Source organism: Heptranchias perlo, chromosome 29 (genome assembly GCF_035084215.1).
Source record: "Heptranchias perlo isolate sHepPer1 chromosome 29, sHepPer1.hap1, whole genome shotgun sequence".
Classification (NCBI taxonomy): Eukaryota; Metazoa; Chordata; class Chondrichthyes; order Hexanchiformes; family Hexanchidae; genus Heptranchias; species Heptranchias perlo.
Window position 1 is genome coordinate 16,922,645 of NC_090353.1, and position 27,962 is coordinate 16,950,606.

The following is a 27,962-nucleotide window of genomic DNA, read 5'->3' on the forward strand; positions in this document are numbered from 1 at the left end:
ACTCCATTGGCTTGCCGTTGATTCCAAATCCCTCCCGGGCCATTGTCTCATGTTAAATCGGATTGTTCCCAACGGGAACGTCTCATTTGACCCTGAGCTGAGTTTATAATCCCATATAAACTCCATCACAAAGACTGCCTACTTCCACCACCGTAACATCGCCCGTCTCTGTCCCTGCATCAGCACATCTGTGGCCGAAACCCTCATCCATGCTTCTGTCACCTTCAGACACGATTATTCCTATACTCTTCTGGTCGGCCACCGTCCATAAACTTCAGATCATCCAAAACTCTGCTGCCCATATCCTACCTCGCACCAAGTCCCACTCACCAATCACCCCCATCCTTGCTGACATTGGAACATAGCAACAGAAGTAGGCCATTCAGCCCCTCGAGCCTGTTCCACCATTCAGTGAGATTATGGCTTGATATGTATTCTAACTCCACCCACCCGCCTTGGCTCCATATCCCTTAATACCCTTGGCTAGCAAAAAATCTTATCGATCTCAGATTTAAAATTATTAATTGAGCTAGCATCTACTGCTTTTTGTGGGAGCGAGTTCCACACTTCTACCACCCTTTGAGTGAGGAAGTGTTTCCTAACTTTCTAAATGACCTGGCTCTGATTTTAAGGTTATGTCCCCTTGTCCTACACTCCCCCACCAACTGAAAAAGTTTCTATCTACCCAATAAATTCCTTTCAAAATCCCAAAAACCTCAATTAAATCAACCCTTATCCTTCCATATTCCGGGGAGTACAAGCCTAATTGATGTAATCTGTCCTCATAATCTAACCCTTGGAGCCCTGGTAACATTCTGGTGAATCTGTGCTGCACTCCTTCCAAGGCCAATATATCCTTTCTCAGGTGCGGTGGCCAGAACTTTTTTTTTTATTCGTTCATGGGATGTGGGCGTCGCTGGCGAGGCCGGCATTTATTGCCCATCCATAATTGCCCCTGAGAAGGTGGCGGTGAGCTGCTTTCTTGAACCACTGCAGTCCGTCTGGTGAAGGTTCTCCCACAGTGCTGTTAGGAAGGGAGTTCCAGGATTTTGACCCAGCGACGATGAAGGAACGCCGATAAATTTCCAAGTCGGGATGGTGTGTGACTTGGAGGGGAACATGCAGGTGGTGTTGTTCCCATATACCTGCTGCTCTTGTCCATCTAGGTGGTAGAGGTCGCGGGTTTGGGAGCTGCTGTCGAAGAAGCCTTGGCGAATTGCTGCAGTGCATCCTGTGGATGGTACACACTGCAGCCACTGTGCGCCGGTGGTGAAGGGAATGAATGTTTAGGGTGGTGGATGGGGTGCCAATCAAGAGGGCTGCTTTGTCCTGGATGGTGTCGAGCTTCTTGAGTGTTGTTGGAGCTGCACTCATCCAGGCAAGTGGAGAGTATTCCATCACACTCCTGACTTATGCCTTGTAGATGGTGGAAAGGCTTTGGGGAGTCAGGAGGTGAGTGACTCGCTGCAGAATACCCAGCCTCTGACCTGCTCTTGTAGCTACAGTATTTATACGGCTGGTCCAGTTAAGTTTCTGGTCAATGGTGACCCCCAGGATGTTGATGGTGGGGGATTCGGCGATGGTAATGCCGCTGAATGTCATGAGGAGGTGGTTAGACTCTCTCTTGTTGGAGATGGTCATTGCCTGGCACTTGTCTGGTGCGAATGTTACTTGCCACTTATAAGCCCAAGCCTGGATGTTGTCCAGGTCTTGCTGCATGCGGGCTCGGACTGCTTCATTATTTGTGGGGTTGCGAATGGAACTGAACACTGTGCAATCATCAGCGAACATCCCCATTTCTGACCTTATGATGGAGGGAAAGTCATTGATGAAGCAGCTGAAGATGGTTGGGCCTAGGATACTGCCCTGAAGAACTCCTGCAGCAATGCCCTGGGGCTGAGATGATTGGCCTCCAACAACCACTACCATCTACCTTTGTGCTAGGTATGACTCCAGCCACTGGAGAGTTTTCCCCCTGATTCCCATTGACTTCAATTTTAATAGGGCTCCTTGGTGCCACACTCGTCAAATGCTGCCTTGATGTCAAGGGCAGTCACTCTCACCTCATCTCTGGAATTCAGCTCTTTTGTCCATGTTTGGACCAAGGCTGTAATGAGGTCTGGAGCCAAGTGGTCCTGGCGAAACCCAAACTGAGCATCGGTGAGCAGGTTATTGGTGAGTAAGTGCCGCTTGATAGCACTGTCGATGACACCTTCCATCACTTTGCTGATGATTGAGAATAGACTGATGGGGCGGTAATTGGCCGGATTGGATTTGTCCTGCTTTTTGTGGACAGGACATACCTGGGCAATTTTCCACATTGTCGGGTAGATGCCAGTGTTGTAGCTGTACTGGAACAGCTTGGCTAAAGGCGCAGCTAGTTCTGGAGCACAAGTCTTCAGCATTACAGCCGGGATGTTGCCGGGGCCCATAGCCTTTGCTGTATCCAGTGCACTTAGCCGTTTCTTGATATCATGTGGAGTGAATTGAATTGGTTGGAGACTGGCTTCTGTGATGGTGGGGATATCGGGAGGAGGCCGAGGTGGATCATCCATTCGGCACTTCTGGCTGAAGATGGTACGCAGTACTCCAGATGTGCTCTAACCAGGGCTTTGTATAACTGTAACAAAACTTCCTCCCCTTTATATTTTCGCTCTCTAGTTATAAAGACTAACATTCAATTAGTCCTGATTATTTTTTGTACCTACTACATTTTAGCGCTCTGTGTACATGGAGTCCTAAATCTCTTTGGATGTCCACTTTTCCTAGCTTTTCACCATTTAAAAAAATACTCCGATCTATCCTTTTTTGGTCCATAATGGATGGCCTCACTTACCTGCATTGAAATTCATCTGCCACAATTTTGCCGACTCACTTAATCTATCAACGTCTCTTTGTAATTTTATGCTCCCATCTACACTACTTACTATGTCACTAACCTTTGTGTCATCGGCAAACTTGGATATATGGTTCTTTATTGTATTATCTAAGTCATTAAGCATAGAATCGTAGAACATTACGGCCCAGAAGGAGGCTATTCGGCCCATCGTGTACGTGCCGAGCGAAAAAGAGCTAGCCAGCTTAATCCCACTTTCCAGCACTTGGTTCGTAGCCCTGTAGGATACGGCATTTCAAGTACACATCCAACTACTTTTTAAATGAGTTGAGGGTTTCTGCCTCTACCTCCCTTTCAAGCACTGAGTTCCAGACCCCTACTGGTGAAAAAATTTCTCCTCAGCTCCCGTCTAATCCCTCTACCAATTACTTTAAATCTATGCCCCCTGGTCACTGACCCCCCTGCTAAGGGAAATAGGCCCTCACTCTCTACTCTATCTAGTCCTGTCATAATTTTATACATCTCAATTAAATCTCCCCTCAGCCTCCTTTGTTCCAAAGAAAACAACCCCAGCCTATCCAATCGTTTCTCATAGCTAAAATTCTCAAGCCCTGGCAACATCCTCGTAAATCTCCTCTGTAGCCTCTCTAGTGCAATCACATCTTTCCTGTAATGTGGTGACCAGAACTGTACGCAGTACTCAAGCTGTGACCTAGCCAATGTTTTATACAGTTCTAGCATAACCTTCTTGCTCTTGTATTCTATGCCTCAGTTAATAAAGGAAAGTTTCCCATATGCCTTTTTAACCACCTTATCTACCTGTCCTGCTATCTTCAGGGATCTGTGGACATGCACTCCAAAGTCCCTTTGTTCCTCTACACTTCTCAGTATCCTCCCATTTGTTGTGTACTCCCTTGCCTTGTTTGCCCTCCCCAAATGCATTACCTCACACTTCTCTGGCCTGAATTAATGAATATAGTTACATAGCGTTGCATTGAGTCTACAGCACGGAAACAGGCCATTTGGCCCAACTTGTCTATGCCGGTATTTATGAGCCTCCTCCCTCCCTACTTCATCTAACCCTATCAGCATATCCTTCCATTCCTTTCTCCCACATGTACTTATCTAGCTTCCCCTTAAATGCATCTATGCTAGTCGCCTCAACTATTCCTTGTGGTAGCACATTCCACATTCTTACCATTCTGGGTAAAGAAATTTCTCCTGAATCACTATTAGATTTATTAGTGACTATCTTGTATTTATGACCTTTAGTTTTGGACACCCCCACAAGTTTAAACATTTTCTCCACCTCTACCCTGTCAAACCCTTTCATTATCTTAACGACCTCTATCAGGTCACTCCTTAGCCATCTCTTTTCTAGAGAAAAAAGCCCCAGCCTGTTCAACCTTTCCTGATAAGGATATCCTCTCAGTTCTGTTATCATCCTTGTGAATCTTTTTTGTACCTTCTCCAATGCCTCTATATCCTTTTTATAATATGGAAACTAGAACTGTTCACAGTACTCCAAGTGTGGTCTAACCAAGTTTATACAAGTTTAACAGAAGTTCTCTGCTTTTCAATTCTATCCCTCTAGATGTGAATCCCTGTCCTTGGTTTGTCTATTTTATGGCCTTATTGACCTGCATCATTACTTTTAGTGATTTATGTATCTGTACCCTGAGATCCCTTTGCTCCTCTACCCCATTTAGACTCTTATTATCCAAGCAGTATGTGGCCTCCTTATTCTTCCTACCAAAATGCACCACCTCACTTATCTATATTGAAATTCATTTGCCAATTACATGCCCATTCTGCAAGTTTATTAATGCCTTCTTGCATTTTGACGCATTCTTCCTTTGTATTAACTACAACCCACAATTTGGTGTCATCCACAAATTTTGAAATTGTACTTCCGATTCCTGAGTCCAAATCGTTAATGTAAATTGTGAACAACAGTGGTCCCAGCCCAGATCCCTGTGGAACACCACTTCCCACCTTTTGCCTGTCTGAGTCCCTAACTTAACCCCCACTCTCTGTTTTCTGTTTTGCAGCCAGCTTGCTATCCATTCTGCTACCTGTCCCCTGACTCCACATGCTCTGACCTTAGTCATGAGTCTACAATCTGGTATCTTATCAAAGGCCTTTTGAAAATCCTAATAAATTGCATCTACTACATTACCCTTGTCTAGTTTCTCTGTTATTTCTTCAAATAATTCAAAATGGTTGGTCAAGCATGACATTCCCTTCTGAAGTCCGTGCTGATTACTCTTTATTATATTTTTCTTTTCTAGATGTTTTTCAATTACATTTTTGAGTGAAGATTCCATTATCTTTCCTACCCCCGACGTTAAGCTAACTAGTCTATAGTTGCCTGGACTGGTTCTAGCTGTTTTTAAATATAGGAATAACATTAGCTGTCTGCCAGTCCTCTGGCACTATTCTCTTTTCTAATGATTTGTTATTTATATGTAATAGTGAGGCCCCAGCACAGGTCCTTGCGGGATACCACTAGTCACTTCCTTCCAATTGGAGTACATACCCACTATCCCTACTCTCTGTCTTCTACCACCTATCCAATCTCCTAACCTAATAATTTGCCTTCAATTCCATGAGCTTTAATTTTAGCTAACAGTCGCTTATGTGGAACCTTATGAAATGGCTTCTGGAAGTCCATGTGAACTACATCCAGACATTCCCCTGTCTACTACATTAGTTACTTGCTCAAAAAATTCAATTAGATTTGTTAGACATGACCTATCCTTCACAAATCCATGTTGGCTCTCTCCAATCAGCTCAAATGTCTCTGAAGTGCTCAGTCCTTAATTATAGATTCCAATAACTTCCCCACAACAGATGTTAGACTAACAGGCCCATAATTTCCTGGTTTCTCTCACCTTTCTTAAATAATGGAGTTACACTTGCAATTTTCCAATCTAAAGGGACGATTCCTGAATCGAGAGCACTTTGGAAGATTATGGCTAAAGCATCTGCAATTTCCTCACCTACTTCCTGGGGTGGAAACCTTCAGGTCCTGGGAATTTGTCAGTCTTTAGTGCCATTATTTTTTCTAATACTGTCTTCTTGCTTAGTGAGTTCCAGTCCTTGATTCATTATTAGTTTCCCTGGAATGTCAGGTATATTATCCTCTTCCTCTACTGTGAAGGCTGATACAAAGTCATTATTCAACAAGTCTGCCATTTCCTTACTTTCATTTGCAATATTATCCGCATCTGTTTTTAAAGGGCCCTAATTACCCTTGACTACCCTTTTTCTTCTAATATAATTGTAAAAATTTTGTGTTAATCTTGATATCCCTCACAAGTTTCTTTTTGTATACCCTTTTAGCAGTTCTATCTTTTTTGTCTTCCTTTGCTGTTCTTTATATCTTCCAGTCCCCTGGATCTACACTATTCTTTGCACTTTTGTATGGTCTTTCCTTTCGTTTTATGTTATCTCTCACCTCTTTTGTTGACCATAAGTAGAGCTCTTGCCCCTTAGAAGTATGTACTGGTCCTGCATTAAGCTAAATTCTTTTTTGAACACTTCCCACTGTTCATCAGTAGTTTTACCCAATAACAGTTTTGACCAGTTTGCTGTCATCAGTCTCTGCCTCATCCCATTAAAGGTAACCTTACCAAAATCTAGAATCTTAGCAACTGTGTTAAGTTTCTCCTTTTCAAACCTAACATTGAATTTGATCATATTTAGATAAATGTTCCCTTACTGTTAGATTATTAACTAAGTCTGGGTCATTACTCATTATTAAATCTAGAATGGCCTGCCCACTTGTTGGTTCTAGAACATATTGCTCCAGAAAACTATCTTGAATGCACTCAAGAAATTCACTGCCTTTCTGACTTGAGCTACTCTGCTCTTCCCAATCTATATGGACATTAAAGTCTCCCATCAAAACAACTCTGCTTTTGCTACAAGCCTCTCTAATCTCTCAATTAATACATTCTGCCACTTTATTGCTGCTATCAGGAGGCCTGTAGACAACTCCCATTACAGTTTTAAGTCCTCTCTTATTCCTCAATTCTAACCATAGAGTTTCCACTGATTGCTTTCCCTTACCTATATCCTCTTTTACTAATGTTGTAATAGTATCTTTAATCAATAAAGCTACCTCCTCCTCTTCCAGTTTCCCTATCCTTTCTAAAGACTTTATAATCTGGAATATTTAACTCCCAATCATAACCGAGCTTGCAGCCATGTCTCAGTAATGGTCACCATGTCTCAGTAATGGTCACCATGTCATACTGTCTAAGCTGCATTTGATCCTCTAATTCACTCAATTTATTTCTTATACTCCATGCATTAGTATATAAAACTCTTATTTGGGCAAGAGACCCTAACCTTTCCTTCTGCCCTGTTGTTGTCTTTATCACACCGTTTAAATTAACACATTTCTTATTTGTCACTCCTGCTGTAATTACTTTAATTATTTTAGTACTGCCTTCACCGAGAGTATCTATAATCACTATCCTCCTATCTCAACTCTATTTTTTCTCCCCTTGTCCAGTCTCTTCCGACCTACATCCGTGACTTTTTTTATTCGTTCATGGTTTGTGGGCATTGCTGGCGAGGCCAGCATTCATTGCCCATCCCTAATTGCCCTTGAGAAGGTGGTGGTGAACCGCCTTCTTGAACCGCTGCAGTCCGTGTGGTGAATGTTCTCCCACAACACTGTTAGGAAGGGAGTTCCAGGATTTTGACCCAGCAACGATGAAGGAATGGCGATATATTTCCAAGTGGGATGGTGTGTGACTTGGAGGGGAACGTGCAGGTGGTGTTGTTCCCATGTGCCTGCTACTCTTGTCCTTCTAGGTGGTAGAGATCATGGGTTTGGGAAGTGCTGTCAAAGAAGCCTTGGCGAGTTGCTGCAGTCCATCCTGTAGATGGTACACACTGCAGCCACTGTGCGCCGGTGGTGGAGGGAGTGAATGTTTAGGGTGATGGATGAGTGCCAATCGAGTGGGCTGCTTTGTCCTGGATGGTGTTGAGCTTCTTGAGTGTTGTTGGAGCTGCACTCATTCAGGCAAGTGGAGAGTATTCCATTACCCCCCTCGTTGTGCCTTGTAGATGGTGGAAAGGCATTGGGGAGTCAGGAGGTGAGTGACTCGCCACAGAATACCCAGCCTCTGACCTGCTCTTGTAGCCACAGTATTTATGTGGCTGGTCCAGTTAAGTTTCTGGTCAATGGTGACCCCCAGGATGTTGATGGTGGGGGATTCGGCGATGGTAATGCCTATGATAATGGGAGGTGGTTAGACTCTCTCTTGTTGGAGATGTTCATTACCTGGCACTTGTCTGGCACGAATGTTACTTGCCACTTATGAGCCCAAGCCTGGATGTTGTCCAGGTCTTGCTGCATGCGGGCACGGACTGCTTCATTATTTGAGGGGTTGCGAATGGAACGGAACACTGTGCAATCATCAGCGAACATCCCCATTTCTGACCTTATGATGGAGGGAAGGTCATTGATGAAGCAGCTGAAGATCGTTGGGCCTAGGACACTGCCCTGAGGCACTCCTGCAGCAATGTCCTGGAGCTAAGATGATTGGCCTCCAACAACCACTACCATCTTCCTTTGTGCTAGGAATGACTCCAGCCACTGGAGAGTTTTCCCCCTGATTCCCATTGAGTTCAATTTTACTAGGGTTCCTTGGTGCCGCACTCGGTCAAATGCTACCTTGATATCAAGGGCAGTCACTCTCACCTCACCTCTTCACTTCCGCCACTTTAACAGTTTCCAGTTCTCCGGCCCTAACCATCTCCTTTTCACCATGGACGTCCAGTCCCTCTTCACCTTCATCTCCCACCAGGATGGCTTCCCAACAAGTACCCATCCACCACTGCCCTCCTCCACCTGGCTGAACTTGTTCTTACGTTGAACAACTTCTCCTTTGACTCCACTGACTTCCTCCAAATAAAAGGGTATGCTATGGGAACCTGTATGGATCCCAGCTATGCCTGCCTTTTTGTGGGATAAGTGGAACATTCCTTGTTCCAGTCCAACTCAGGTCTCCTCCCTCACCTCTTTTTCCGGTACATTGATGACTGTATCGGTGCCGTTTCCTGCTCTTGCCCCGAACTGGAAAATTTCATCAACTTTGCTTCCAATTTCCACCCTTCCCTCGCCTTCACATGGTCCATCTCCGACTTTTCCCTTCCCTTCCTCAACTTCTCTATCTCCATTTCTGGGGATAGGCTGTCAACCAATATCTATTATAAGTCCACCAACTCCCACAGCTTCCTCGATTACACTTCCTCTCACCCCACTTCCTGTAAGGACTCTATTCCCTTCTCCCAATTTCTCCATCTCCGTCGCATCTGTTCTGATGATGCCACCTTCCACACCAGCTTCCGATATGTCTTCCATTTTTCTCAACCGAGGATTCCCCTCCACTGTAGTTGACAGGGCCCTCAACTGTGTCAGTCCTATTTCCCACACTTCTGCCCTCACCCCTTCTCTCCCTCCCAGAACCATGTTAGAGTCCCCAATGTCCTCACCTTCCACCCCACCAACCTCCACATTCAATGCATCATCCTCCTCCATCTCCAGCCCGATCCCACCACCAAATATATCTTCCCCTCCCCTCACCTTTCAGCACTCGGAAGGGACCACTCCCTCCACAACACCCTGGTCCACTCTTCCATCACCCCCTACGCCTGCCTTCCTCCCCACGGCACCTTCCCATACAAGTGTAGGAGATGCAACACCTGCCCTTTCACCTCCTCCCTTCCCAGCGTCCAGGGCCCCAAACACTCCTGCCAGGTGGAACAGTGATTTATTTAACTTCTTTCAATTTAGTATACAGTATTCGCTGTTCACAATGCGGTCTCCTCTACACTGGGGAGACCGACTGCAGACTGGGTGATCACTTTGCTGAACACCTCCGCCCAGTCTGACCTGCCAGTGGCTTGCCATTTTAATTCCTCGTCCCACTCCCATTCTGACCTCTCTGTCCTTGGTCTCTTACACTATTCCAATGAAGCTCGAGGAACAGCACCTCATCACCTTTCGGACTCAACACTGATTTTAATAACTTCAGACCGTAACCACTGCTCCCATTTTTATTTTGAACTGCAGCTCCTGGTTGTGGTTCTGCTGTTGCCATTTACAGCTCCTCTCGACCGATCTTGTTTCTTAACTTGTCCCATTACCACCCTCCTTGCCTTGCACCATCATCCCTTTTGTCATTTAATCACTTGTTCCCTCTACCCTATCACAGACCTTCCCTTTTGTTCTTTCCTTCCCACCCCCCCTTCCCCGGCTCTGTACTTGCTTAAAAACTTTTAACTCTTTAACATCTCCCAGTCTGACAAAAGGTCTTCGACCTGAAACGTTAACTCTGTTTCTTTCTCCACAGATGCTGCCTCACTTGCTGAGCTTCTCCAGCATGTTCTGTTTTTATTTCAGATTTCCAGCATCCGCAATATTTTGCTTTTGAATCTATCACTGTTTGTGACTTGAACTCTGCTCTTATCCCTTTTTAAAAATCTTTTAATTATAATTTTTAATATTGTTTTTAATTGAGGCCGCCCCCCAATTTATTAGTTTAAAGTCCTTTTTACCGCCCTATTTATCCTTTCCACTAGGACCTTGGTCCCAGCCCGGTTCAGTTCCCTCCTGTCCCAGTACTGGTACCAATATCCCATGAAATCAAACCCCTCCTTCAGCCATGTGTTCATCTTCCTGATCGGTTTGTCCCTATGCCAATTAGCATGTGGCTTGGGTAATAATCCTGAGATTACCATCCTTGAGGTCCTGATTTTTAATTTAGCTGCTAACTCCTGATACTCCCTCAGCAGGACCTCCTCCCTTTTCTTCCCTATGTCATTGGTTCTGACATGGACCACAACAGCTGGATCTTCCCCCTCCTTTTCCAGCCCTACAAATCTATCTTCCTCCAACTCTGGACTCCTGTGCATCCTCCACTAGATTCACCGTTCCATTGATGGCAGTGCTTTCAGCCGCTGCGGCCCTAAGCTCTGGATATCCCTCCCTATATCTCTCTGCCTCGCCACCACCTTTAAGATGCTCCTTAAAACTCACCTCTGACCACTTTCAGTCACCCATCCTAATATCTCCTTCTTTGACTCAAGTGTCAATTTTTGTCTGATCATGCTTGTGTTAAGTGCTTTGGGATTTTTTTCTACATTAAAGGTACTATATAAATGCAAGTTGTTGTTGTTATTCCTGATGGCTATCCAGTGACCCCTGCTGCAATGCTCGCACATGTGGACCCTCAGGTGAGGGAAACATCAGGATTGGTTATGATCCTTCTACTAGTTGACACTCACTGTCTAGGCTCACCTGCAAAGAATGGCTACTTGGAAAAGGGACCTGAGGGCATCTGATGGCCCTAGAACCGTACCCCAGCAAGGATCAGTGCCTGCAGGAGAGGACCACCTGTAATAAAGTGTTCCTAATACAAGTCACAGGTCATGTGATACACCATGTTGGAGTAGAAGCGTATTGGAGTACAGCTTATTGACTGAGCGAAGGTACATGTAAGTAATTGAATTGACATCAAAATGGTGAATTTTTGTGCCTTTGTAGGCTGTAGTAATAGACGGGACAGAGATAAGAATAAGTCCTTCTTTCGTCTTCCTGCTATCGTCACTAACCAAGGGATTGAAATTGAAGAATTGTCAAAAAAAAGGCAAAAATTGTGGCTGGCGAGGATCGCTAAGTCCGACTTGAAGGTATCTAACCTTCCATATGTTCAAGTCTGCTCAGACCATTTTCTATCAAATATATTTCTAAGTTGTATTTGTACTGAATAATTGTGTTAACAAAGACAAAAACATCAGTGTTTTTATGTTTGCAGTTACAGAACCATATAAAACTCAAATCGGTGCAGTCGACTTCTTGAACAGTTGCGTATGGTAATGAGCTTGTGTGGTCCACCATACAGAACACTAAATTTTATGTACGCATTCGGTTATTGTTCAATTTTACTTGTTTGGTATGCTTCCATTATGCTGAGAATGGCAATCTTTGTTCCAATCTGACTAAACGGCTCAAAAAATCTTGCAATATCTACATCATTTGGTGGTGGGATATCATAAGTTTGCTGTCTTCTCTGTGCAACTGATGTGGTACTATTGGTAGACAAAGTTGCATCTGGGCTCTGCATAGCTTTCACTGCAGCATCAAACTTCTTTTTACCTTTGGCAGAAATGAAATCAATATCAGCAACTGGAGAATATGTAACCCCTTTCATTAGGAGTTGACAATAACCAATATGCCTTCTCTTGTGTTACTGTCCTGTTTTCTCAAATTCAGATGGCTGCTTCCACCCTAAACAAGGCAGACACATGTTCTCCATACACCGGCCATGCAATCACAGTTGGCGATTAGAATAGTGTCCTTTTTCTCTGTGATGACTCATGGCCTTTTCGGAGCCTGACAAACTCTGTGAATGAAGGACCTGAAAAGAAAAGATAAGAGAAAGGTATAAAGAAAAATTCCATTCCATGTGCAATAATTTGAACTGGACTAGAGTTCAGAAATCTGCAGGAATGGGACTGAAAATGTGAAAATATCTCAGGACCTGACAGAAATATGAATGTTTCTTGGGGACTAAATGGAACAGGGAACAGGACAGATGTCATATACCAGAGAAAAATATGATCAACATTTATAAATTTACACAGGATCTGGAATGGAGGGAACAGGACTTATCATGATGGGAAGAGATGTGTATGACATTGTGGAGCTGTGCAAGTCTCTATCTTCATATATCTATCTAGACATTGCTCTTGATTTATGCAACATATGAGCCTTATCTGGGCTCACAATCGGCACTTGTACAAATCGTATACATTAATATTAATATAAAAAGTTTTTTTAAATGTGTAGATTTGCACTCAATTCAGCTAATCGATAAGGCAGGGAACGCCCACTCAGGTCCACATAAACATCTAAATTGCATATGTACCCAGACTGGGCCTGTTGAAGTTGTATTCATTTTTAAATATACATTACAAGTACAAGTAATAAAAGTAGCGAGAGAGACAGACAGACAAAAAATAAATGGCCATATGATATACACAACTAAGGTATAAGGAGGTATTACAACATTGAATCAGTCGAACTACTTACTCGTCCTGTAATCACAGCGATATTTTCTTTGGGATAGGCCACCGCTACGTCTCTCACCCACCCCGAGGTGAATTGGTGATGAGGCCCTTGTGGGCTCGCATCTCCTCCATTGTGTGGGCTGGATTCGGTGAGAAGACGAGGTCGAATAGTTCTATGTAATTTCAGGCCAAATTTTTTTATTATAAATCTTGTAGGGGTCCATACCATCAATTACGGACACTTTCTGTCGATATAATGATCTATCTGCCGGTGATAACTGCTCAAAATAACTTGGCTCTTTCTTTTCTATAGCCATCGCGCGTTGCTATCCACCTCCCATTTAACGCTTGTAATCCAACATGGTCGCCGGAAGTTATCGAGTGACGTCTTTAGGAACACCCCATTGATTACTATCTCTCCTAGCAACAGGTGCAATATTGGCCAATCATGGCTCTGCACGGATTCTCTCCGGAAGTACCTGCGATGTCACCGCAGCGCATTGTGGGAGTTAAGTGTCTGCATTCAAGATGTCAGCCTACATGCGGCTCGGGTCCGTGTGTCGTTGGTTTAACGGAGGCAGGCCTCGGTTTCGACTTTTCACCACGGTCACCAGCTGTGCTCCAGTCGGCAGTAACGGCGGGACCGGCGTTGCTTGTTTAATAAAGCAGTTCCACTCGGTGGCCGCTGGGGGGTTGCAGAGCTGCGGCCGGCGCTGGGCAGTAACCAGGGTGACGAGCGCGGTCTGCGGCAGTGGCAACAAACCGGGCCCGCGACCCCGACCTAGCGCCCGAGTCCAGCAGAGCCGCAGCTTCCAGGACTTCAGTGAGAAGAGCAGTGGTGGCTCGGTTCACTCTGGAGATGATGGTGTGGAAGGCGGGGCCGGGGATGAGGGAGGCGGGGAAGGGGCTGCAGGTATGGCCCCTGCCATGACTGCGCTCTCTCCTATGATGGTGCCGGATGTTTTCCCCAATGTCCCCCTGATCGCAGTCACCAGGAACCCCGTGTTCCCCAGATTTATTAAAATAATTGAGGTGAGAATCGTGCGGAGTGCTGTTTAGACTTGTAACGCCGGCACATGGATGGGAAATGCGAGCTGCCAATTTAGCAAGTTAGAGCTAAATCCGAACTGTCTCTGGCGGGATTCTTTTGGCTTTGCTAAATTTTGAAGAGCTGCTTCGATGCATGTGTAAGGAATCTTACAACACCAGGTTATAGTCCAACAGTTTTATTATAGTCCAAATAAAGCTGTTGGACTATAACCTGGTGTTGTAAGATTCCTTACATTTGTCCACCCCAGTCCATCACCGGCATCTCCACATCATCGATGCATGTGATCCTTCTATCTCCTAAATTCTATCAGGGGTTGGCATAATTGATTGAATAGACACTGTACAACGAGGGGCGCTAAGTATAAAAATTAGATGCAAAATAGTTCCTTCTAATCGGTTATTTTATTTGAGTAAATTTAAATGGAAGCTCCATAAGAATTACCTACCCAGACTGTTTTGAAGCATTTGATGCTTCTCAAGGTGGTTTTCATTTGCAAATTTGAAACTTAAAAAAACAATCCACCTTAAGTGCGAGTTTCAATATCGTAAATCTAAGTCATAGCGGACGCACTTTCGGACACTTTTAATTACTTTCTGCAACAAACGTGACTTGTCATAAGAAGGGATTGGCTGCATTTCGTTGAGTAAAAATGTCGCGTGTGTGATGCAATGCAAAGTAAAAGTTGCATCAGATGCGCAGTTAAGAATTAATTCGAATATCACTAATTACAGATGCAAAGACTTTTGGTAAAATACTGTACTAATAGATTAAAAATAGTCGGTTACAGTAATCCATGATCCTTTAACAGCGGAAGTAGAATGTAGCGTCTGGGATTCTTGAATAGGAAAAGCCATTCATTCTCTGTACAGCCCACTGACTGTTACTCACGAGTATTGCACAGATGACTCATCCAATATTTTTCGTAATCAGTTTGCTAGTGCTGTTTGTCAGATAGCTAGAAGAGGACAGCCAGTCTGTTTGCATGGACAGTGGGATGTTCCTGTTTGCCGATAAGCTGATCATTGCCCTACTTTTGCTGGAGCCTTTGAGATCATAGATGAACGCTGATGAGCACAAAAAGTTACTTGTGCTTTCTGTTTGCACCAAAGTAGATCAACAAAATTGTGGAAAAGCAATGGCATCTAAATAATTAGATCTGACTAAGTTGATTAAACTAAACAGTGAAGCTGCATTAAGAAATTACCATAGCTTAGAATATCTTGAATAATGTTCAAGATAGCTGTGCAGATAAATACACAGCTCAGTGTAGTAGAGTCATACAGACCAGGAAAGTATCAGATTCGATCCCCGGTCTCTGCTGAATTAACTACTGTCATCATCCATGTGTTAGGGAGTGCTCTTGATCACTATCCATTTGTGGTGAGGACAGGATTATATCATGCCTCCTGTGGAGGAATAGCCAGCCAATACTCTAGGCTCTCATGAATAATGCTTGCTAAGTTGAGCTACTTGAAAGCATCTAGCACTTTGTTGTACCTCAACAAGAAGTATAACAAATGTCTCAGCAGCTGCTTACCAACCTGCACACATGTAAATATATCCTCTGAGGACATGTAAACAATCTTTAGAACTAAACGTATGGAAAGTGTGTTGCTATTCTCCTTCGGGGTTAAACTCCAGGTCTTTGGAGTTTAAAAGAAAATGTGTGACTACAGTAAAGTGAACATTTGCTCCCTTTTTATAGGTCAAGAACAAAAAGTTAATGGAACTCCTTCGAAGAAAAGTGCGTTTGGCTCAGCCATATGCGGGCGTATTTCTTAAAAAAGATGACAAGTAAGACATGTTTAGGCCCTTGATGTTTTGCACTAACATCTATGTGTATAAACTCCACATGGCACGTCACAGGTTTCTAGAATGTGTAATGGAGAAAACAGAATTGGATGACATGAGTAAGTTATATTTTTTTAAAGTTCTAGTAGGCTGACTCTGAAATTTGCAGTGCTATGGGGAAAGAGCAAGGGAGTGGGACTAATTGGATAGCTCTTTCAAAGAGCCAGCACAGGCACGATGGATTTAACTGACTTTCGATTAATGTTTTGACAAAGAAATCAAGAAACAAAGAGGAGAAAGTAACTTTTTGAAGGGGTACTGCCAGTGATGTTCTGTTTTCAAAGTGTTTTGAAGTTTCTGCTGCAGCTTTCTTATAGGCCTGAAAAAATAGTACAAAATATAGAAATCTCTCCGAGTCATTTTAAGTATTTAATTTTGTTTCTGTAAATTCACAGCAATGAATCTGATATAGTTGAAAGCATGAGTGAGATTTACCAGACAGGCACATTCGTTCAGATCCATGAAATACAGGATTTAGGGGACAAATTGCGCATGATTGTAATGGGACACAGACGGTAAGTTTGACATCACAGTGAGTTACTTGATTTCTAACCATATAGCAATAAAAACTTTGCATTTTTAAAATTCTGTTGTCATAACTCAGGTTTTGTGAACTGATTTTTTTTTCCTACAGGTTAAGTGGTGTGGATTATATTTGAATTTATAATTTCCCCCAATTCAGTAGTAAAATAATTCTAAGGATATGGTCCTGATCATTGGTAATTGCATTCTTGGTTAAATCCACTATAATCTGGTTTTACTCGGTAGTTTTAGCAGATTACAGAATAAGTACAAGAAATATTAGAGTAAATTGCATTAGGATCCCTTCCAATACAAGAATATAATAGATTAAAGTTTTGGGCAGAAGACTAATGGTTGTTCTAGTCAACCGTTCCTTACCAATCAGTTTTCTTACTGTGATTTCTCCTTTCCTAATAGCCTTTTCTGTTCCACCACCCTTTTTGGGAATTTGTTCCACAATTCTAAAACAAAAAGTTGCTTAAATTTCCTATTTTCTTTTGATACCCTTAACTTTAAAACTGTGTCCCATAGTCTTGAATTCTTAATCTTCTGCTCTTTGTGCCACCCCAGTACATTTCCCTTCTCAATTTCATTTGAGAGCTCTCATTTATGTTGGGACATTTTTCCCATCCTGTTGAGGTGTTAAGAAAGAACTTGCATTTATATAGTGCCTTTCACAACCATAGAATGTCCCAAAATCAACTACCCTCCTTACTGCTTCTGAAGCAATGTTGCTTTGCTGTGTATGATTTCACGGTAACCGGCAAACTCCAGAACTCCGGACAAATTCTGAAGGGTGCCAGTGAAATCATACACGTGTGTGTCTGTGTGTGTCCATTGTACTACACTGTATTGAAGTGTAGTCAGTGTTACAACGAAGGGAAATGCAGCAGTCAGATTGCGCACAGCGGGGTCCCACGTGCATCAATGAGATAAATGACCAGATTTGTTTTAGTGATACTGAATGAGGCTGCGACGCTGGGAGAAGTCTCCATCTCATCTTTGAATATTGGCATGGGATCTTTTACATCCACCCGAGAGGGAGTTAAGGGCCATGGTTTCACCTGAAAGATGGCACCTCTAACGGTGCAGCACGCCCTCGGGATGCACTGATGTGTCAGCGTAGATTATGTGTTCCAAGCCCTGCGTGAAACAGAGGAGAGAGTGTTACCACTAAGCCAAAGCTGCTGCCCTTAAGTTGATTGGTTTCTGTGATGCTTTTTGTTGCCCTGTATATTAGACCCAAGTGTTTCTTGCTTTTGTTCCCCAGAATCCAATTAAACAGACAGCTGGAAGTAGAGGCTGATGAACCAGCACCTGCAGAATTTGAGCAGAATCAACACAAAGCTCGGAGGAAACACAAACATCTCAGGACAGAGGAAGCAGGTGGCCAGCCCTCAGAGATGCATATAAGCATAGAGTCGATTGTACCTCCAATGGGTGAACTGCTAATGGTAGAGGTGGAAAATGTCGTCCATGAGGACTTCCAGGTCACAGAAGAGGTCAAAGTAAGTACGAAAGGGAGATTTTGGGCGACATCTTCCTAAAATCATCTTATTACGTTGTCTTCAGTTATATTCCATTGGTACAGGGTTCCCATTATCATGTTTTTCAATCTTTTTTCAATAATTAACAAATTATTTAGTAAATAGAGATCCTGATGCAAGAACATTTCCTCCCTGCACCCCAAAATTAACTCCCTTCCATACTGCTTCTGAAGCAATGTTGCCTTGCTGTAGATGATCTCACATAACAGGCAAACTCCAGAACTCCGGACAAATTCTGAAGGGTGCCAGTGAAATCATACACACGTGTGTGTGTTTGACCGTTGAAGGTATCACAGCTGAGCTTGATCCTGAGTTCACCTGGCGTCTACAACCACTAATTCTCTAGAAGGTCACTGGACACTGATCGCAGGAACTCAGACTCGACCTGTCCAATTCTGGCCTCTTGTGCATCCCCAATTTTCATTGCTCCATCTTGCCTTCAACTGCCTAGGCCCTAAACTCTGAAATTCCCTCCCTAAACCTCTCCGCCCCGCAACCCCTCTCTCCTCCTTTTAAGACGCTCTTTAAAACCTATGTCTTTGACCAAGCTTTTGGTCACCTGTCCTAATATCTGCTTATGTGGCTCGGAGTCAAATTTCGTTTGAAAATCGCTCCTGTGAAGCGCCTTGGGACGTTTTACTACGTTAAAGGCGCTATATAAATGCAAGTTGTTCTTCTTCCCTTACTAGCCCAGAGGTACTGAGGACTTTTGTAGGGCCTGTAATTGCTTCTGTGGCTGAGATCAGCGAATAGCACAGACCATGGAGGTTGAATCATGGACCTTTCTGCTCTGTATGATTCCACGCCACACTCGCAGCACATAATCGACACAAAAGCATTTAAATTGTAGCGTGCAATAGCTTGTTTTAAGTATACAAACAAATCGTATTTTAATTGTCTCATAGATAGAAATTTGTTATTTAATATTTCAGAACAATGAGCAAGCATTAAATAGTGTCTGGCTTTTCTAAACAGGCACTTACAGCAGAAATTGTGAAGACAATACGTGACATCATTGCCCTGAATCCACTTTACAGGTAAGTGTTTAGACATTTTGTGTGTAATCAGATAACACCTTCGTTTTAACATCACTATTTTCCCTCCTGTCCATGCCTTTGAGAGATTTTTTTGTAATTGAGAAATCTCGGTGAAGTCCACGTTCCAGGACACAACTACCATTGCCAAAAGAAGAGTTAAATCAAGAAGCACTGATTAGGTGATGCCAAGTTTGGGTTTTAAAAGCCAACAGCTTGTAGGAGGAAAGGAAGACTGAGGGAGGTGAGGACCTCCACAATTTTAAGACCCTGGGAGAGAATGAGTTAGAGTGGATTTCAACAAAAAAAGTAAGGGTGCAGAACAGTGAATATGGAGCGTAAAAGGACCAAGAGAGGAAGGTTCAGAGGAGCAATGACAATACGAGTCAAGTCCCCACCGCTTAGAGCGGGCGTGTTCGTGCAAACACTATTTGCCCACTATACACGATGGCCGGTAAAACGGGGTATGCTTTCGTTACCATCTCATTCTTACCTTCTCATTTGACTACTCTGTTGGCAACTTAAAGGAGAATGTTATTTGAAAGGGTTGAGTTGGTTTGTATTGACTTTCCATTAGATGGTGGTCTAGTCCTGACTGACTGACTGCTAGAATTGTGTATTTTCTAAAAATCAATTTGGATAGCACAAAGTCCTGTGGCTATTTCAATCCTTGCTATCAATAAATACATTTTGTTGGGAAATGAGGTCAAATAAACCTTTGGTTCCTGCACAGCCACTAGTGGAAGCTACTTTCCAGTGAGACGTGAGTTGTATGTATTATGAGATACTGCTATTGATGTGGATAGTCATAGACTTTGTTGTTGCAAAGATCTGTGCACATTCACCAGAATTTTGATCAGCTTGAGGAGGAAAGAGTAAGTTCTGGCTAGTAGAACAAAAATACACATTTGAGTTTGTTAGAATAGCATTAATGTTCTAATTTGAAGTCACTTTTTGAATGTAAGTAAATATTGATTTCTACGCTACATTTATTTTCCAGAGAGTCAGTGCTTCAGATGATGCAGGCAGGACAGAGGGTGGTGGACAACCCAATTTATTTGAGTGACATGGGAGCAGCACTCACAGGTGCAGAATCACATGAGCTACAAGAAGTGCTGGAGGAGACCAACGTAAGATGTCATTTCAGGTTGTCCTGATAGAAAAAGCAACTACAGGTTTCCCATTTTCCCCACATTATTGTTGTTTTGTTGCTATATATAAGGTATTGGTTAAATCCCATCTGGATCACTGTATGCAGCTCTGCTCTGATATTAATGCTCTTGAAAGGGGGCCTAGAGAGCAGCTATGGTGATTTCAGGTATCAGAAATTTCAATTCTGAAGAAAACTTAAGGAAGCCATGTTCTTTTATATTCATTCTCGGGAGGTGAACGTTACTGGCAAGGCCGGCATTTATTGCCATCCTTTGTTGCCCAGAGAAGGTGGTGGTTGGCCTTCTTCTTGAACCACTATAATGGTTTGATACAATAGAGTGACTTGCTAGGCCATTCAGAGGCAGTTAAGAGTCAATTGCATTGGTGTGGGACCAGATAAAGACAGCTGGTTTCCTTCCCTAAAAGACATTAGTGATCCAGTTGTGTTTTTATGACAATCCAATAGTTTCATGGTCATTTGTTTTTTAATGATAGCAGCTTTTTTTGTTTTCTGTGGCAAAGAGGAGGCTTGAAGGTGGCCTTATTCAAGTTTTCAAGATTATGAAGCGGATTGACAAAGTTGATCAAGTTGTCCACTGAAAGGACCAAATCCCATGGGACACAAGTTAAAATGATGAAGTTGTGAGTAAGAAGGAAAGTCGGGGGAACTTTTCCATTCCAACGGATAATATAGTTGTGGACTATATGTCCAGGGAAGGACATTGAAGCAGACAGTATAAATGGGATCATGAGGAAATTATGTACATTTCTGGAGGGAGAAAGTGAGATTGAGAAACCAAGATGAAGGGCCAAGGACACCATCATGGTTTAAAAGAATAAAGGAGAAGCTGAAGTAATTAGGTAGTGGGTAGGTGACACTATGCTTGGGTTTAAAAATCCCTTAGGAGGTAAGGAATTTCACAGTTCTGGGAAAAAAATGAGTTCAACCAGGAGAGCATGCAATGAGTCTTGATTTCAACACGGTGAGGATATAGGGAGGTTGGAGTAGGACAGTATATGTTCAGCTTATGAGGAACAAGAGACAAAGTCCAGAGAAACACAATAGCAAAACACTAGAAAGGTTATTTATGGTAGAGAGTGGGGCATGCAGATGAGCATTTTCTTGTATCGTCTCCCACCGGTGCAAGGCAGATGGTATAACAGCTTCCCCAGATATGAGAACAGGACTGTATTCAAGTTTTGAACAGACGTGGGCTTTATATTGAAGATATGAAGGAGAAAAGCGGTTGGCATGGAAGAGGAAATCACTCTTGTGACAGTTTTAGGGGAAGTTTGATGCATATATGATTGAAACAGGAATAGAAGGGGGCAGGTTGTGAAGAAGTAATTAGAGTGGGAGGAGGTTTGAGTGGAGCGTAAATACCGACATAGACCAGTTATGCTGAATGGCCTGTTTCTGTGCTATAGATTCTGTGTAACTCTGTGTAGCAATGGAAGAGCTGTGCTGTCGGATTGCTTGTCCGACATCAAATTGTAAATGAGTCAAAAATTTTCTCCAACTGAGCTCGTCGTTTTCGGACCCCCTGATAAATTCCGCTCCCTTTCCACTGACTCTTCCTCTCCTAGCCACTTGCTTAGACTGAACCAACCCATGCAAAACCTTTGCATCCTGTTCTACCCAAAGCTGAGCTACAAATTCCACATCCTTTCCATCATCCTCCGCAATGTCTCCCGTAACAGTCAGAGCAAATTCCACTTACATCACTTAATCTTGTATCTTTCTCCATGGTGGGGAAAAAATAATAATCGTTCTGTCCTTTCCATGGTCTGGTATTGCCTTTCTTTCTGCACATCTTCTAACTGCAAAACCTGACTACCTGCATCTTGGCTTCCAGGTTCAGGCCACAGACTATAGCTCTCAGTCTCTTGTTTTAACAACCTCACTGACTCCCCTTTTGTGGGCTGCAATGCTGATTTCTTCCCTGATGCTAATTCTCTAGTGGGCCTGTCAATAAAACTGGCCACCTCTGCTCTTTCTCCCCTTGCCTCCTTGTGGTGTAAGTTTAAAGGTCTTCTGATCTCAAGATGAACATGGGCCTTCCTGGCTAATGGACCTGGGAAGAGTCAGTTGACCCTCATTGTGTCAGTTGTGAATTCCACAAACCAGCTCATCTGGCTTGTATGCATATGTTCAAAGTTTGCAGCCTGTGGCTTTCTTCTTACACCTGTGTGAAGTTATTTTGTTTTAAAATGCAGCACCTCAAAATAACTCAGTCCCGAATGTGACCGTCTCCCTTCAAGGCCTTCTAACTTCCATTTTTCATAAACTTTCAACTTATTCAAAACTCAGCTGCATACATCCTCTCCTGTTTACCCATAACTCTCATCTTTGCTGACCTACATTGGCTCTCTTTTTCCCCCGACCATGTATTGAATTTAAAATCCTTGTCCTCATCTTCAAATCCCTCCACATCCTCACACCACCTAGCTCTGTAACCCACTCCAGCCTTGCGTCCTCTCCTGCACTTCTTGTTCCTCCAATTCTCACTTTGTGCATTTCCCCCTCTCTTCACCCCAACACTGATGATAGAGTCTTTAGCTACCTTAACCCTTCTTTCTGGAATTGCCTCCCTGAATCTCTACTCCTCCATTTCCCTCTTAACTTTTTAAAAACCTTCTCCAGACACATTTTCTCAGCCATGACTCGTCCATTCCTTCGTTCCTTTTGTCTTTTTCTCCTTTGTTCATCCCCACCCCAGTAAAGCATCTTGGAACATTTAAACGTAAGTTGTTGAGTAACGAAATAACCTGCAAATATAGACTTGACTAATTATTGGAGTCATGTTGCAGGGTTTCATGTTTTATCCCTGTGCAGACCCAGTAAATGGATAACTTGGTCTGGTGTGTTATCTCTATTTTTTCTCTTTGTTTAGATTCCAAAACGACTCTACAAGGCACTCTCTCTGCTGAAAAAAGAGTTTGAATTGAGCAAACTGCAGCAACGTCTTGGGCGAGAGGTAAGTGGACGTTTTATTTGTGCTTTTATTGCTGCCTCTAATCTCGTGAAGGTGCTGGCTCTTGCCAGGTTACCGTTCAAAGGAGCCAATCACCCTCCAGGTCCTCATCAAAGTGGCCCTTATTTATGTGTGAGTCTAGAGAGCTATCGATCACTAAGGGCATCATAGCCATCCTGACCTCACTTATACATACGTACATCCCAGTGATCTGGAGCTGGAATCGTGGGTGACTTTTTTTTGTTCTTCCTAGCCTAGAGGACTTAAAGCCAATTGTAGCACCTAACCTACTTTGGCTGAGATCAGCTAATTCAGCCCAGACTGGAGATGGAGATGGTCTGTATGGCTCAGTACCACACAAGGCAGAGTATTTACGCACTGGTCCACCAGGGACTTTTGCTGTGATTCTTCAACAAAACTTCATAATTTACATTGGGTTTTCATTTAAAAACATGAATGGAAGTTCCTGACTAAAGCACCCCTTTAATATCTGCTATTACTGTATTGCTGAATTACAAAGCTGATCCTTGTGTGAATCTCAGTGAATGTGTTCCTAATTCTTAGGTAGAAGAGAAAATCAAGCAGACTCACCGTAAGTACTTGCTCCAAGAGCAGCTGAAGATTATTAAGAAAGAGCTGGGGCTGGAGAAGGAAGATAAAGATGCCATTGAGGAGAAGTTTCGGGAGAGGCTGAAGGAACTGGTTGTTCCAAAGCATGTCATGGAGGTTATTGATGAAGAGCTGAACAAACTCAACTTGCTCGATAATCATTCCTCTGAGTTCAAGTGAGAATCCTGTGGAATTTTACAAACCCAGCTTTTTCCAGGATCAAATGCCTAATGGTGTTTTAAGGAGAGAGACAGAGTTTCTTGAGCTCTATGTTGCCTTTAGACATGAAAAACTTGTAGCTCGAAGTTTTAAAATGGCAGCTGGTGAAGGAACTGAGTTTTGGGTGTGGAGGGATTGAAGTGTAGCTGGGAGAAAGGGAAAAAAGCGGATGAGCAGTTAAATCAGTGAGAAAAATCAAAATGGGTTGAAATATTGGGATTGGTCCCAAAAGCCCCACTGCATGGGAAAAACCATGAAGCTGGCAGGCTTTTTTACACCTGGTGCCCGAGTCCTTCAGAATGTCAAAAATGGTGTATAATAATTTACATAACTATATTTGCAAATAGGAGTCAATAACTTGTATATAATGACTATACTGCTTGTTCTGAGTACAGTGAAAAGATCATTAATGTTTTGAAGTAGCATTACAGGAATTAAGGTGGACGGTTTCATTAATTTAGTATGATTCATGACGGGGTGTCATGATTTGGGATTTAGGTCTATTTTCCCATGTAAGTATCTTGGCATAATTTATATTAAAATGGTACTTTTATGTTAAATCTAGCTCTGAGTTAAAACTCACTGAACAACCAAGGGCTGAGTGGGTGTACATTAAAGTCAGATGAGCCAGTTTGTGAAATGGAACTTCTTGCATACCACTTCGGCTTGGGTCAATGGGGGGCATTTATACCTTCCTATATACCATCCAGTCTCATTATGTCAGGATGATCTAGTTATAGTCCAGCAATTTTATTTTAAATTCACAAGCTTTCGGAGACTTCCTCCTTCCGAAAGCTTGTGAATTTAAAATAAAATTGCTGGACTATAACTTGGTGTTGTAAAATTGTTTACAATTGTCAACCCCAGTCCATCACCGGCATCTCCACAGGATGATCTAGTCATTTGATGACAGCAGGAGCTAGTTTCTAGGAACCACCCCCCCACCCACCCGGTCAAATCCAGGGAGAGGAGGTAACCGGCTTAATTGATAGCCCTATTAGCCAATTCTTGGACACACAAAGACGGAAGATAGTCATGGACAAGTTAAGGAAACTAGGGAACAAAGGATAGGCAAACACATTAGGGTAGTTGTATATATCTGGCAAGGAAAACAGAGTGAGCAGGTCCTCCTTTTTAAGATGGCATTGAGTGAGGTTAGGAAAACACTCATCAAATATGTTCTATTTAGCCTGCTAACAGGAACATTGATTTTTCTATATTATGAGAAGTGTTACTGCATTAAGTTTTAAGTAAGGTGAAATGTACTATAAATGTTATCATTTGTTCAATTATGGTATGTAAAATAACACTGCCTGATGATTTGTATCTGGCCTCCTCTCACTAAAGTGTTTATCTGTCAGTCTGTCAGAAGATTGGAGAAGTGCATTTGGTGCCATGTAGTATCCGTTTCATTCTTATAACCCCCTTGGGTCACACTGTAGTACGCCTAGATATTGGGCAGTAAAGGTAAATTGATAGTGAGGGATTGGGACCCACTTACGAGAGACTGATAGCACTGAAACCAAAAGAATCTGGTAATGACGTAAAATTTGTAATCGAGAGCAACAGGTTTTTTTTCCAAAAATTGATGATTTTACTAAACTTTTTTTAGATGAGTTGTGATGAAGGGTTACTTACCTGGAATGTTACACTTGTGTTCTCTTTACAAATGCTGCTTGGCCTGCTGTGTATTTCCAGCATTTTCTGTTTGTTTTTATTGCAGATTGCCAGCATTTGCAGTTTTTCTGCTGAGAAACAAAGTCAGTAAACAAAGTCAATTATTACCTATTTGCTGTTTGCACATTGACCTGGAGCTGGAAATTTACAATTACATGCCAATCTGCAAACTTTTACTCGGCAATAGCAATTAAAGTCTAATTGACATTGGGCTTCTTATTTACAGCAGTTACACTTTGATGCCTTAAAGGTACAAGGCAACCTAAACACAGCACCTCCTTAGAATAATACATTGTAAATTACACTGTATAAGGCTCCAGTAATTGTAAAACAGTGCAACATTCAACTTAACATGAGGAGATAGGCTCAGTGTTTTAATAAGCGTTCAATTTTAATTTATAACATTCTGTATGAAATGTAACCGTTCTATTGATGAGTTGCTCGATTCTAGTTTCCTTTTGCTCTTGCTGACTTGTTTTGTTTTCACTTCACCTGCTTTAGTGTGACTCGGAATTACTTGGACTGGCTGACGACAATGCCCTGGGGAAAATGCAGTGAAGAAAATATGGACCTGAAACGAGCCAAGGAGGTGCTGGAGGAGGATCATTATGGCATGGAGGAGGTCAAAAAACGCATCCTGGTATGAGAATTGTATAAGTTTTCTGACCAATCGTCAGTGCTGTAACCCATTCAAGGGTTAATGATCTGTGCCCTGATAGCATGCAAATTTGTACCGCATGCTGATTTCACCTACTTGGTGGAGCAGTGCAAACTAAACACAACCTACTCCCTGAGGGAGGGAGAATTGAATGAGTTGCCCCAGGATTTTTCCCCTTGGGAGTTACTGAGGCCAATTATAGACCCTGGTTGAGACTGGGCTTAAGCTCAAGATGATCTGGCCCTGATGCACTTAACCCCCGAGTCAACAGATTGCACCTAATGCTGCAGTGCAGGTTCCAGCCAGGCCACCACCCTGTTCACACTGCCTGGTTTAAACTGCTGTTCTGTTGACGAGAAAGCTCTGCGCTTGTGTGGTTGTACTTGTGCTCGGAGCTAGTCTCCCTGCGGTTAAAATTTAAATATTTAGATCATTGTCTAAGCACTTAAATTAACTCTAGGTGGATTTATAAAGTGCCCCATATCCAGTGCTTTTTAAACTGGGATGGGCGCCACACTGGATTTGCACTCTGTGTAGTGTCAAACCTGAATAGTGTGAGACTGCCTCCTCTGGGGGGGTGTCTCCTCTTCTGTCCTGAGTCAGTTCTGGGTCCTGATGCCAGATTTATACTGTGATGGAAACCACTTCACATTGATGCAAAAGTTGCAATATAAAGATACCTTTAATTACATTTAAGAGTTTTCACTGTGTTAACTACACAGAGCTCCTGTTGGGTGAGGTAAAGCTTTAAGCTTGGGTTTGTAATATACAACACTTCTATGTTCCCAGGAATTTATTGCAGTTAGCCAATTGCGTGGTACAACCCAAGGGAAGATTCTATGCTTCTACGGTCCACCTGGAGTTGGCAAAACCAGCATTGCTCGATCTATAGCAAGAGCATTAAACAGAGAGTATTTCAGGTTCAGTGTTGGAGGAATGACTGATGTGGCAGAAATCAAGGGTCACAGGTACTGTTATCATCTCATTTTATTTAAACCATTTAATTACTGTACTGCAAGCACTTGCAGCTCTCGGCAACTGTAGTTATAGTTTGTGAGAAGCACTAGTCCTGTATAATGTTGAATTAATATTGAAATTAATGTAATTCTAGTGGATATTTTTTAAAGTACTAATTAGTCATGTAATCACCTAGCCAAAAATAAGGGTTTTGTGTTCATTTCCATTATTTCCCCTAATTTTCTACCAGCTGCACCTGATCATCTTCACATGCATCAGGAGCAGGTATCCTGGCTGACTACTTCTCCCTCCTACCCCACCTATGGCTGCACACTTATCGCAATAGTGCAGGTGGTTGATGTTTCACTTGTGCTCGTTATATCTAAAATATTTATTCATAATCGTTCGCTCATTGTTTTTTAAATAAACAGTAGCAGAGTTGGTGCAAGTGCCACTGCTTGTAGAAATCATTGCTGTCAACAGTACTTCCGGTAGGAACTTGATGACACTGCATGACGTATTAAAATAATCATCATTATGGATTTGGGTAGGGACTACCATAAGAGGGATGGAATCTATGTAAAAGTGCCGTTTGCTGAGAAGTACTCGATTGATGTGTTTCTTTAAAGTGTCTACCTATTCCTACTTTCAGTCTTCGGTATAGTGCAAAGTGTCGTAGAAAACTTTTTTGACACTTTCATCATTGAGCAACACCACAGGCAATGAATGAGCATAGCACAAAAAACTAAATTTAAAATGAAGAGAATGCTGGAAAGTTGTAA

The 27,962-nt window shown here is 42.7% G+C and overlaps 1 protein-coding gene and 1 long non-coding RNA gene across 2 annotated transcripts in view; one reads left to right on the forward strand and one right to left on the reverse strand.

Annotated features, from left to right (window-relative positions):
• Positions 1 to 11,178: 11,178 nt before the first annotated feature.
• Positions 11,179 to 13,291, reverse strand: LOC137299743 (uncharacterized). Its single transcript, XR_010957968.1, has 2 exons — positions 12,951 to 13,291; positions 11,179 to 12,276 (listed from the first exon to the last, which is right to left on the reverse strand). It is a non-coding gene; the product is annotated as an uncharacterized lncRNA (long non-coding RNA).
• Positions 13,292 to 13,425: 134 nt separating this feature from the next.
• Positions 13,426 to 27,962, forward strand: part of lonp1 (lon peptidase 1, mitochondrial) — a 34,396-nt gene continuing 19,859 nt past the window's right edge. The window contains exons 1-10 of the mRNA XM_067968172.1: positions 13,426 to 13,960; positions 15,685 to 15,773; positions 16,226 to 16,345; positions 17,623 to 17,860; positions 18,875 to 18,936; positions 19,934 to 20,063; positions 22,980 to 23,063; positions 23,625 to 23,845; positions 26,067 to 26,205; positions 27,013 to 27,191. Of these exons, the coding sequence (XP_067824273.1) occupies positions 13,457 to 13,960; positions 15,685 to 15,773; positions 16,226 to 16,345; positions 17,623 to 17,860; positions 18,875 to 18,936; positions 19,934 to 20,063; positions 22,980 to 23,063; positions 23,625 to 23,845; positions 26,067 to 26,205; positions 27,013 to 27,191 (1,766 nt within the window). The 5' untranslated portion in view covers positions 13,426 to 13,456. The remainder of the gene's footprint in view (positions 13,961 to 15,684; positions 15,774 to 16,225; positions 16,346 to 17,622; positions 17,861 to 18,874; positions 18,937 to 19,933; positions 20,064 to 22,979; positions 23,064 to 23,624; positions 23,846 to 26,066; positions 26,206 to 27,012; positions 27,192 to 27,962) is intronic.